Consider the following 12,766-nt stretch of genomic DNA (forward strand, 5'->3'; position numbering starts at 1 on the left):
GCTAGAAAGGCTTAACCTTGTAAATGGAAAGGAATATGTACCTATAGTTGGGGAATATTTGGACTGCAGTTCCAGAAAAGTTCTCAAAAGGATAGCTGGCTACTCCAGCTTGTTGCCTACATGGTGCTGATCACCATTGCTAGTAGTAGTTGGGTACTAGGTAACTTCAGTTTCACTAGTGATTGCTGTATTTTTGATGTCTGTAAGTTTCTTTTTACAGACTGCTATAAGTTTGTTGCTGGCAAATTTTACTGAAAGTTGTTCCCCGCTGACCTTTTCCTCTTTCCCTGGGTATAGTTCCTGGGGATATCCCTGAAACCTGGTTGGTGGGAGGGATAAGGGTGGTAATCTGGGATATGTAAGTTTAGTTGGGTTGTGGTGGTACCTGGACCTGTAAGGGTATGGCTCTGAAAAGCAAGGCAGCCTTAGTTGAACTCACAAACCTTATGAGTCCAACAATTATGAAAAAAAATTTTTGTAAAATTGTCTAACATTCAAGAATGCTGAACCTCGCCAAAGAAGACTGTTATACTGAGTGTCTCAGGTTACAGTGTAAGATGTAATCAAATGTATGTATTATATCACCATTTTACAAGCTGTTAAAACCAGATGGGGCAGTGTTCTTTATCTCTTCCAGGACTCATCCCTGATAACTCCCTCCGGGGGGTTATCTTCTGTTAATGGGCCATGAAGTGTCCCTGCAGGGCTGATAAAATTCCATCATCCCATTGTGAGATGCTCCGCCCAGGGGGAGGAGCCCAGCATTCCAAACTGGCTATAATCTGAGCTGTGGAACACCACAGGCAGCTTTACCTGCTGGACTCCCAGAGGACAAGAGCCACATAAGCACCACTGGACCTTCAGAGGAAGACCAGACCCTTCTCCAGAATCCCTGCTCTCACGGAACCACACCTGTTACTGCAGGAGGACTGCAGCCACCATTTAATTGGACTGCTGCCGCCACCCTGACCCACAGGGTGTCAGGTTGTATCCTGACTCAGTTCAAGCCTTTTCTGCCTTTATTTTCTAAGCAGCAGCACCTGATGGCAGAGGAGAGCAGTGTGTGCAGCTTTGTGTTCAAGAAGCGGGTCCGAGCCGCAGGCGGCGGCCAGCGAAAACGTCCCAGCAGTGAGCAGGACAGCAGTGGGGAGGAGGGCGGCACCGTGGTGAGGAAGAAGCTGCCCAGGGACACCCCCAACCCCATGATCCAGACGACCAGGCGCTGCATCAGGGAGAGGCCAGAGTATGCACGGAGCAGCAGTGAGAATGAGGATCCTGCCAAGGAGATCGGGGTCACCTACAAATCGACCAGGTCAGCAAAACCTGCTGGCCCAGAAGACATGGGGGCCACAGCAGGGTATGAACTGGACACGGAGAAGGACAAGGATGCCCAGGCCATCTTTGAACGCAGCCAAAAAATCCAGGAGGGGCTGAGAGGAAAGGAAGATGATAAAATTTACCGTGGCATTAACAACTATGTGAAGTATGTGAAGCCCAAGGACACATCGATGGGAAATGCCTCCTCAGGAATGGTCAGGAAAGGCCCCATCCGTGCTCCAGAGCACCTGCGGGCCACGGTGCGCTGGGACTACCAGCCTGACATCTGCAAGGACTACAAAGAGACCGGGTTCTGTGGCTTTGGGGACAGCTGCAAGTTCCTGCACGACCGCTCGGACTACAAGCACGGCTGGCAGATGGAACGGGAGCTGGACGAGCGCTGCTACGGCGCCAGTGACAATGAGAACTACGAGGTGAGCAGTGGTGAGGAGGACGTGCCCTTCAAGTGCTTCATCTGCAGAGGTTCCTTCAAGAACCCCGTGGTCACCAAGTGTGGGCACTACTTCTGTGAGAGCTGTGCCCTGCAGCACTACTGCAAATCCCAGCGCTGCTTCATCTGTGGGAAGCAAACCAATGGAGTCTTCAACCCTGCAAGAGAGCTCGTGGCAAAATTGGAAAAACACAAAGAGCAGGAAGAAGAGGAGCAGGAGTCAGACCATGAAGAGGATCCACAGTAGCAGAACACATTCTGTACATAACTGAATAAAGCTTTTGTAGGAGGAAAAAACCCCAAAAAACAGAGTGCTGGATGGGTGTATACCCCCCATGTAAGTTTTGGGTGTCCTCATATTTTTCCATTGCATTCAACATCACCTAGCATGCTGACAGTTTGTCAGATGCAGAATGTTGTCAACAATGGCAGGACAATCTACCCATCACCCTACTTGAGCCCCAAGACTCAAATATTTGAGAAACACCAACAGGAGAAGGAAGTGTGTTTTTTAACTGAGCTGGTTTTGAGTTGAACAGTTTCTTGTTTGTAGTGTTGAGTTGTAATTTGTAGATCTATTTGGGATAGGGGGGACTTAAGGATTTTATCTATTTAAGGACATGGGTCACAAACCCAAATTAAGACAAACTGTTTCTTCTGTTAGTTGTTTTTTCTGACAGTTCTAAAGTTGAATTGTTTCTTGTTTGTAGTGTTAAGTTTTAATTTGTAATTTCTAAGTAGTAAGCCTGCAGCATGCTAGCCTGGAAGATTGTATTGCTGGAGATTTGACAGCTCCTGGATGATACATGGGATACATCCCTGCTTAGGCAGGCTGGGCTTGTCCACTTGGGTGGAAAGCCTTGTTTGAACTGAGCTTATCATCAGTGACGTCATGCTGGCTTTGTCATCCTGTCTGTCACATTGCAGCTGATCTGAAACCCAACCATCCTAGAAGAAAACAAGTCCCTGGGTGAACAAGGATAAGGCTGGATTCAAATCTACACAGGGATCCTCAGCCAATGTCATTCAGCCCTAAATGCAGATGTGTCATTAGCCAGAGAGCTGGATGGTGCTGAGACCTCAATGAATCACATGTGTAAGCTTGGGAAATTTGCAGCTCCTATAAAGGAGCTGTGAGAATAAACTTGAGGCTGTTTTTCACAAGGACCTTTGAGAGTTGTGTCGTTTGTATGTCTCTGATGAATGACCCCACCATAACACTGTCTGCCACCCTGCAGAGGATGACAAAGAACACTTTGCCCTTTTTAAACAGAGAAAGGGGGAACTGTCACAGCCACAGCTTGGCCGGTGGGCTGTACAGATAAATTGGCCATAACAGTCCTTAACTTGACTAGCCTAGATGTTACAGAGTAGAAGTAAATGAGTCCCCAGGATAAGACAATCATAGGCTGGATTTGAACTCAAACAGGGACCCCAACCAATCTCATTCAAGCCTCAATACAGACTGCTAAGTCTGCAGTGAGGCCAGCGAGCTGGGTGCTGTTAAGACCTTGACCAGTCAGATGTGTAAGCACAGAAATTTTGAAACCCCTATAAAAGAATTACTGAGAATTTATTGATACTATTTGTAAGCTTAGCAAATTGGCATAATTGACAAGAATCCCCAGTTAGAAGTACAGTTACTGAAGTAATTCCCCCTCTTGGTTTGGCCCCCTGCTGAAGCCTCCCCTTTGCTTCTAGCTCCACATTGTTTATATCTAAATACATGGGAAAGTAGAATGGCTTTTGTTCACTGAAGAAGCAAGATTAGAATAGGATTCCAGGAATGTGTTTATCCAACAAAATACTGGAATTAGCTGAAGAAACTATATAACTATACAGTAATAGTCTACAGAGCTACAAATATATGAAAAACATATAAAAAGCAAAAATCAATGGCATCAATGACAAAATTGGATAATGAAAAAAAAATACTAGTGATGGTATAACTTGCTATCCTCTACTAAATATATGTCTGAAGTTATATAAGTGAATATCAAAAGTGGGTTTGAGTCTTGGTGCCAGGTTAAAAGTATAAAACTGTCATCATTGAGTAAGACATGACACAGACTCACCAGAGGGTTGGTTTGCATGAAGGGTGTGTCTGTACTTCAAATCCTGTTTTACACATTGTTCCAGTACAGATAGACCTGGCTGGTCAATTAATCAGTACATTCCACCTGATTGGCTAATTTATAAGACACCTTTCTAATAAACAATCATTGAGAAAAACAAGAAAACAGAGAGTAGGGAAACACCACCTGCGGGCTGTTTATGATAATAAGCTATCATTGTTTATCTTCAACACCCTAAAGTCTCACAAGCCAATTCTGGGAAAACTTATCTAGTTTTCTCGCTCTCTGACCAGCCTGTGACATCCACAGGTCCCCCTTTTTGTTTAAATCCTCTGCAGGGTCCTTTGCAGAAAGGAGAACAAACAGAGCTGCCGAGGTTCCTGTAGCAGTTGCTAGTTATAAATCATAATCTCGATTGGATGCCGATTTAAAAGGGTCAGAGAGATTGGATCTTGTGATTCCCTCTTACAAGAAATACACTATTAATTCTAAAATCAGTTACTTATTCTAATACAATATCAATACTATGTCTAATAATATAGTAACAACTTATCATTAATTTGTTGAAAGAACTGACAGTCTTAGCCTGTCAACAGTCCTTTTCAGAAACAAAGAAAGAATGGAATGCTCACTCCCCACTCGAGGAGGGGCCATCTGATTGATGGTTGGCATCTTGATCATCACTTGGAGGTTGCCTGTTGGCCACATTCTGTCTTTGGTGTTGCAAATCAGGGTGGACACACCTCGCAGGTACCCATCATACTCCAGTATCTGTGGAAACACTTGCATACCCACGGCCCCAAGTGTCATACAACAGGGACAGTTCTTTGTCAGTTAGTCCCAAGTAAGGACACAACCAGCTGATGGCACCTATCAATTTCTTGGCGTCATTCAAGGTCTTAATAGAATCTGAGAATTGCACCTCCTGATGCTGAATAGTTCTGTCAAGAATTTTGACTCCCAGATATTTCAAAGGAGGATGCTGCTGAACTTTCTACGGGGCCACCTGCAGCCCATAAGAATGCAGAGCAGCGAACAACTGAGGCTGTACCCTCAGCAACTCATCCTGGGGATGCTGCCACCAGGATGCTGTCCATGTAATGATAACAAATGTGTGAGGAAACTGCTTGTGGACTCCACTCAAGGCCTGAGCCACATACCACTGACAGATAGGCTATTGTGACAGGAAAACCTGTGGCAAAACCTTCCATTTGAGACAGAGTAGAAATTCTCCAGAGCAGAAATCCATTTTGATTTAGGTGAAATGTACATCTTTGAGTTAAGTCTGTAGTTTGAAGCCTGTAGTCTGTAGCCTGACTGCAAGGCCTAGGCTCAAGGATTCAATGAAGGATAGAGATAAGGTGGGGGGAGACAGAGGGTGATAAAGAGAGACAGAGAGACTGCTGTGAAAGCAGGTCAGCCTGACCTAGGAATTCTTTCTGATAAAGAAGAACTAGTGGCAAATGTCCCGCGAAATTTGTAAAAATGAATGTGTATGAACTATTGTGAAACTATATCCATATGGATTTGAGAGGGGAATAAAAAGGGACCTGAAGTTCCCAGAGGTATGCATGTCTTTTAAGGAGAGTAATCTCCGCATGCGTCTGGTGCTGTAATAATAAACATACCGGCTTTACAGCTTTCACAAAGTTGTGGAGTTTTTGGCTATCTCCACAAAACACATTGATATCTCTGCACAGGTTCAGCATTGTTGACTGAAGGCACTGTGAAGGCAAACTTTGGTTTGTCATCCGGATGCAAAGGAATTGTGAAAAAAAATCCTTCAGATCAATGATCAAAATTTCCCATCCAGCAGGGAGCATGGTGGGTGAGGGCATACCAGGCTGCAGTGCCCCCATGCTTTCTGTCACTGCAATGATTTTTCAGAGGTCCTGTAACAGCCTCCGTTTCCCAAATTTTTTCTTTATCACAAAGACAGGAGTATTCCAGGGACTAGTAGAAGGCTCAATGTGTCTCTGTTGAAGTAATTCCTGAACAAATTCATGAAGGGCAACCAATTTTTCTTTTGTCTGGGGCCATTGATGAACCCAAATGGGTTTGTCCACCAGCAACCACAAAAGCAGTGCAGGATATCTTCCGCCCTTCAATGCAGTGGCCCCAATTAAAAATCCATCCCATTTCTGGCTGCCAATACATCCCACTCCCAAAGACTGATTGGAGCTGGAGTGACACAGGGCTGAATTGCAGCTGTCTGCCCATTCACATTAATGATCAGCACAGACTGTTGGCTCACCGAGGTATGTGCCACATCCCCCAGCCCTTCAATGGCCAAACCTATGGGAGCCAAAGGCCACACAGGAGGCCATGCAGAGAGGGAGACAACTGTCACATCAGCTCCTGTGTCAAGCAAACCTTGGAGCTGGATCTGAGGTGGGCTGGCACCCAGTAGAATCAGGGTACATGCCATCTGTGGTGGCTGAGCAGAAACATCTGCAGAGCAGAAGACTTGTGGCAGTCCTGTGGATTCAAAGCCACCATTCCCATGAGTCTGCTGGCCAGTTCTGGGGATGCATGACTGAAAAGGCACAAGTTGAGCAACCCAAGTCCCTGCTGGAATAGGGACGGGGGGTGTGCAGGAAAACCGTTGCACAAATTTGACCTGAAATGTCAGAGTCAATGACTCCTGAGTGCACAAAGATTCCTTAGTGGGTGACACTAGAACTTCCCACAAGCCGCACACCCAGTCCTTGTCCCAAAGGTCTGAACACATCCAAAGAAAAATTATATTCACTACAGAATTCTAAGATAACTGCGTTGGTGGTGCATCCACACCGGCATAGCCCTGGGTGATGCCTCCGAGCTGGCTGGGCAGGCCTGAGCCAGCACCATGCCCTGAGGAATCACTTGTGTCAGGGCACAATTCCCCTGTGCTCATTGTCCCGTTCCTGGGTCTGCCAAAGGCTGGCCATTGGCATGAAATTTAGCCTTGCATTGCTCAGCAAAATGACCTGGCCTTAGGCATCTAGTGCACAAGAAGGAGGTACCCGGCCATGTTGGATTGCATGTTCCTTGCTTTCCCTTGCTCTTAATTTTGCTCTTCTGTTGTCCACCCCCTAAGGGTATCTGGCCTGGCTGTGAGGGAGCCATCAGAGCAGGCACTGTGTGGCCTACAGAACCTACCCAGGCACATGCATTGACCATGTCTACTAGTGATGGGCTGCCTGGAAGAGCAGCTATGATCCTCTTGCACTGACTGTTCGCATTGCACTGGGCTAACTGCTTGCATAACTTTTCCCTTAAGGCATCATCCTCAATCTGCTTCTCAAGGGCATCAGCAAACTTCCTGACAAATGGCAGAAAACGTTCATCTTCTCCCTGAGTTATTGCCGCAAATGCTGGCCCGGGGGAGGCCAGTTCTATGGTTCTTAACAATGCACGAAATCCTGCCCTTTGACTCTGCTCAAGAACGGCAGAGTCCCAGGTAGCCTCAAAATTAGGACTGGAAGAGGCCTGTGCTCCAAGGAGAATGTCCACCCCTGCCTGAAACCTAGGATCTCTCTGAGGCAAAAGCCTGTTGCCTGCTGCAGCCCTTTCAGCAGCCTCCCTCCAGTACTTCAAAAAAATATCAAATAGCACAGGCTTGAACAGCACCTTAGCTATATATCTAATATCAGATGGAAAGAGCAGGCCTGAGTTTAGCACTCTGAGAGTCTGCAAAACTTGTGCGGAGCCAAGGCCATATTCTTCAACATCACGTAGCAAATCTCGGGCCACCTCCCAGTCAATCGCATTATGCCTGCCAGTGCGTACTGAATTTGAGACAGCTTTAGAGGAACGGGAGGGGGAAGCTGGCAGGGGGTGTGACGTTGGCTGGACAAAACACCTGAAGGCAGATGCTGATGATGGGCGTGGCTGGGACATCTCTGCAGGCTCCGTGGCTGAGGATACAGGAGCCGATGGAGTGACCAGTGTGGTTGTGACAACTTCTGATGGTGGGGATGGCTCCGTCCTCACCTGCAATGTTGGTGGCAGATCTTGAGTCAGGAACTGCAGCTCCTGCTGCTCACGAGAGAGTCGGTCCCTGGCGTGCAGGGGAGGTGAAGGTGAGGCTGGCCAGCAGGGCCAAGTGGCTTTTGGGGCAGTGCTAGGAGGTCCCCCTGCTCCCTGACAAAAAAAAGACGGGCATCACCAGCAGGAAAACTTATCTAATTTTCTCACTCTCTGACCAGGCTGTCACATCCATGCAAAATGCAATTGCATGGTGAATTCTAAAGTATTTGGTGCACAAAACCGTTTGTTTTTGGTTGCAAAAGCTAAAACAAGGGTTTTGGTGTGGGGATTAGGGTTCCTTCTAAATTTGATTTGTTATAAGGTCTATACCAAATCTTGTAATTGCCTGGGTGAATTGTGAATTTTGCAGCTGTGGTTTTGTGGGGTTGAAGTCCCCACCTTGTGCCTTTTTGCGTGGTTTGTATGGACCTGCCAGAATTGGCAGGTCTGAGCTCTGAAGCCAATTCTGCAGCTCTTGCCTCGTGGGATTCGGTCCCCTCTGTGCTGTTTAAGTCTCAACTGTGGGTAAAAGAGAAAAAAAAAAGGATTTGCATGATTGAGGGCTGCAGGTTATACTGTTTGTTTCTTAGGAGCATATGTGTCTGCATGTGAATAGGAATAGGTTGTATGTGTTTAGTTTCACCAGTATATAGAAATTGGAAGAGGAACGCCTGCTATATAAAAGAACTTTTGTTGAAAATTTGTTTGTCTTAGGTTGCAATGCAAGATGTAACCAAAAGCATGTATGCTGTTACCATCTGTTAAAACCAGGTGGGGCAGTGTTCTGTATCTCTTCCAAGACTCATCCCTGATAACTCCCTCCGGGGGGTTATCTTCTGTTAATGGGCCATTAACTGTCCCCGCATGGCTGATAAAATTCCATCATCCCATTGTGAGATGCTCCGCCCAGGGGGAGGAGCCCAGCATTCCAAACTGGATATAAAGGGAAGTTTGGAACACCACAGGCAGCCTTTTCCACTGGATTCCCAGAGGAAGACCAGGCCCATCTACAGCACCACTGGACCTCCAGAGTAAAACTCCATCCTTCTCCAGGATCCCTGCTCCAGCAGAACCACAGCTGGCACTGCACGAGGGCTGAGCCACCATTGAATGGGACTGCTGCCCCCACCCTGACCCACAGGGTGCCAGGTTGTATTCTGACTCTGTCAGTGCTATTTGTACTGCTGCATTTTATTTTAATTTTCCTAGTAAAGACCTGTTATTCCTATTCTCAAATCTCTTCCTGAGAACATGGCAGTGCTTCTGGAGACAACGGTGGGTGACCTGGTCATCGACCTGTACACAGAGGAGCGGCCCCGAGCATGTCTGAATTTCCTGAAGCTCTGTAAGGTCAAGTACTACAACTATTGTCTTATTTATAATGTCCAGAGGGATTTTATTATACAAACTGGCGACCCCACAGGAACTGGCCGTGGAGGGGAATCCATATTTTGTCAACTGTATGGCGATCAAGCCAGATTTTTTGAGGCAGAAAAGGTGCCCAGAATCAGGCACAAGAAGAAGGGAACTGTGTCAATGGTGAACAATGGAAGTGATCAGCATGGATCACAGTTCCTCATTACCACAGGGGAAAACCTGGATTACCTTGATGGGGTACACACAGTATTTGGAGAAGTGACAGAAGGCATGGATGTATTGAGGAAAATTAATGAAACCTTTGTAGATAAGGATTTTATCCCATATCAGGATATCCGGATAAATCATACAGTAATTTTAGAAGATCCCTTTGATGATCCACCTGGCTTGTGTGTTCCTGATCGCTCACCAGAACCCACAAAGGAACAGCTCAACAGTGGCAGAATAGGAGCAGATGAAGAAATTGATGACATGAAAGGACGGCCGGCAGATGAAATAGAAGAAGTTCAGGCAGAAAAAGAAGCAAAAACTCGTGCTATTCTTCTGGAAATGGTGGGAGACTTACCAGATGCAGACATCAAGCCACCAGAAAATGTGCTGTTTGTTTGTAAACTGAATCCTGTGACCAAAGATGAAGACCTGGAGATAATATTTTCACGATTTGGTCCCATTAAAAGTTGTGAAGTGATCCGAGACTGGAAGACTGGTGAATCTCTCTGTTATGCTTTCATTGAGTTTGAAAAGGAGGAAGACTGTGAGAAAGCCTACTTCAAAATGGACAATGTGCTGATTGATGACAGGCGGATACATGTGGATTTTAGCCAGTCTGTTGCAAAGGTCAAATGGAAGGGAAAAGGTGGGCGATATACCAAGGAAGATTTCAAGGACTATGAGAAGGAATGTGACAAACCTTCAAAATTTGCTCTGAGAGAAAAAGTAAAACCAAAGCGAGATGCCAAGTATGACCTCGTGCTGGATGAGGATATAGAGGAGTCTCACACAAGTCAGTCACACCTGGCTAAAAAACAGAAGAAGAAGCACCACCACTCTGAAGAAGATGAGAAGAAGACCAAAAAATTTAAGGAGTCTGACCAAAAGCATGAAGAATGCTGCAGGGGGAGGACCAAGGATGAGAAGAGAGACAGGCATAGGAGTCGCAGCCGTTATAAGGAGAGAGATTACACTTACAGTAGACAAAATTACAAGTACAGATAAAGAGGAAAAATCAGAGGGGATCTAAAATAATAAATTTAACTTTTTTCTTAAAAAAAACCAAAAGGAACAGAGCTGCCGCAGCAGCTAAGTCTCAGTCTGTAGGCAGAAACTTTCTCTTGTAATTTTAACTTGTTTCTGAAGGTTCTGTCTTTTAAATCACTGTCTCCATTCATAGGAAGGAGACCTGTTGTTACCAGTTACTGTATGTTTTGATCTGTCCCCTGTTCATGGGGAAGATAAGCTCTTGTGAAGTCATGTTCCTCACTGATATTAATAAAGGTTTGCTTGTAGGTATTTAGGGAAAGCCTCCCAGTCAATGCTTAGGCCTTGGCCAGGTCCTGGCCCTGGCTGGTTGGGAATTATGCCATCAGATCCAGGGGATTGTACTAAAAATGTAATCAAGTCACTTTGACTTGCTGATTTCATCTTATAAAAGCTGGATCCCCTTTTGAGGTAAACTTGGAAACCTTTCCTGGGAAAGGTTCTCCAGACCCTCCCTGTGAAATGGGGAGGATCCTCTTCCCCTGTGGAGAGGGTCCTGCTGGAAGCTGCCAGACACCTGAACAATGTGTGATCACCCCATATAGCGTGTTGCTGACGTGGCAGGGTGTGATAGGTCCCTTAGAGTTAAACACTTAGAGTTAAATAGAGTTAAATAAGGAAATACTGTGTCTTGAAGAAGTGTATAAAATTGTCTTGTTTCTCTCAATAAACATCTCACTATCACTGTGAGTCTGAGTCTGTTCCTTGGTCATTACATACATAAACACACTAGTAAAGAACTGTTATTCCTTTTCTCATTTCTTTGCCTGAAAGCCCCTTAATTTCAAAATTATAACAATTCAGAGGGAAGGGAGTGTAGTGGTTTTGGTTTGCCAATTGGATTTGACAGCCCCTGGGCAAGAAAACTCAGCAGCTTGTGGCAGGAGTTGCTCTCAGGGGCGGGTGGTTGAGCAAGGCCCAGCCCTGGCAGGATGTGCAGCTAAGCCTTCATGGACAGAGCAAGAACAAAAGCTCCCAGAAAAGACATTCAGTGATGTCAAGGTCAACATTTCCAGCTAATGAACTTGGTCCTACCTAAACAACATGATTCCTGAGTCTCAGCTATTTGGACTTTAGAACAATGGTCAATTATTTCTAGTTCTCTAAGAGACACTGGACATTATCTTTTGTCTTCCCGTGCTGCAAGCCCCTGTATCAGTGACATGATTGGATTTAATAAATTTTGTGGATTGTAACTGGTCTTTTTTGTATTTTATCCCATATCTAATAGATAGCCAGTAACAGCCTTAATAAGATGCAAGCTGTTTGAAAACCAGAACAAAAGAGAAATTATAAAAGAAAGGCTTCATAAAATCAGGCCTTGCTTTGCTAAATTAGCTGGTCTGTCACTTCTAAGGGGAGCTAAGTAGTTTGCAAGGTCCAATGCAAAAACATCTTGAGAATGAGCGTTTGTTAACACAACAATCTATTCCTAGGGTGAAAACCAAGTGGTTGTCAGAGCCTGGAAAGACTGATGTCCAGGCTGATGGCCTTATGAGAATTGAAATGTTGTATCTGATTCTCAATATGTATGCAGTTGAGTTTGTAGTTTAGATTGTGCTGTTCTGAAAGAGGCAAATAAAAAGGAATTGTTTTATTTGCTGAGAACATTATGGCATACTTTATGCCAACAAACTGCACCATTTTATATTCCTCATGTTTATAGTCGTACCAACTTGCCTGGGTTCATTGTAGAAGGAAATGGCTGTGCAGATAACAGCCCAGGTGTGGGCTGCCCTGGCACCAGATACATTACACCAGGCAATTCAGTCACATCAGTTTTTCCATCAAAGGGCTCATGCCCTACGACATCAATTCCATCTCACATCTGCAGCAGCACGTGATGTCATTGCCTCATGCTCTGATTGTCAGCAGCATGTCACCATGACCCAGGAGGGAACAAGCCCCAGAGGGCTACAAGCTCCTCAGCTATGGCAATCTGACATTGCTCATGTTTCAGAATTTGGTCCCCTTAAATATGTACCTGTTTCTGTGGACACCTACTCTAAGGCCTGTTGGGCCTCTGTGGTGTGGACACGCAGACTTAGATACAAGGAAGAAATTTTTTTTAGACTAAGGGTGGTGAAACCCTGGAACAGTTTACCCAGAGAGGCTGTACATGGTCAATCTGTCCTGCTTCCAGCCAGGACAGGTAATTTTTGCAGTAGCATGATGGCCATGTGGCCAGGACCCAGAGGTTATTCTCTCCCACCTTACATCATTGGCAGGGGCAGGGGGAAGGAGGACAAGGGGTCATTTCTCCTCAAATAAGCTTAGC

General features: G+C 45.6%; 2 protein-coding genes and 1 pseudogene across 2 annotated transcripts; 2 read left to right on the forward strand and 1 right to left on the reverse strand.

Moving 5' to 3' along the window:
- Positions 1–1,043: 1,043 nt before the first annotated feature.
- On the forward strand, positions 1,044–2,015 carry LOC115910362 (E3 ubiquitin-protein ligase RNF113A-like). The gene has a single exon (XM_030960439.1). It carries the CDS (start codon positions 1,044–1,046, stop codon positions 2,013–2,015), a length of 972 nt encoding a protein of 323 aa, XP_030816299.1.
- A 4,606-nt stretch (positions 2,016–6,621) lies between these two features.
- LOC115910727 (endogenous retrovirus group K member 9 Gag polyprotein-like) lies at positions 6,622–8,263 on the reverse strand. Its single transcript, XM_030961074.1, has 2 exons — positions 8,254–8,263; positions 6,622–7,968 (listed from the first exon to the last, which is right to left on the reverse strand). Exon 2 carries the CDS (start codon positions 7,723–7,725, stop codon positions 6,736–6,738), a length of 990 nt encoding a protein of 329 aa, XP_030816934.1. The 5' UTR covers positions 7,726–7,968; positions 8,254–8,263; the 3' UTR covers positions 6,622–6,735.
- An 842-nt stretch (positions 8,264–9,105) lies between these two features.
- Positions 9,106–10,446, forward strand: LOC115909956 (annotated as a pseudogene).
- Positions 10,447–12,766: the final 2,320 nt, after the last annotated feature.

This window comes from Camarhynchus parvulus, chromosome 1A (assembly GCF_901933205.1).
Source record: "Camarhynchus parvulus chromosome 1A, STF_HiC, whole genome shotgun sequence".
Taxonomy (NCBI): Eukaryota; Metazoa; Chordata; class Aves; order Passeriformes; family Thraupidae; genus Camarhynchus; species Camarhynchus parvulus.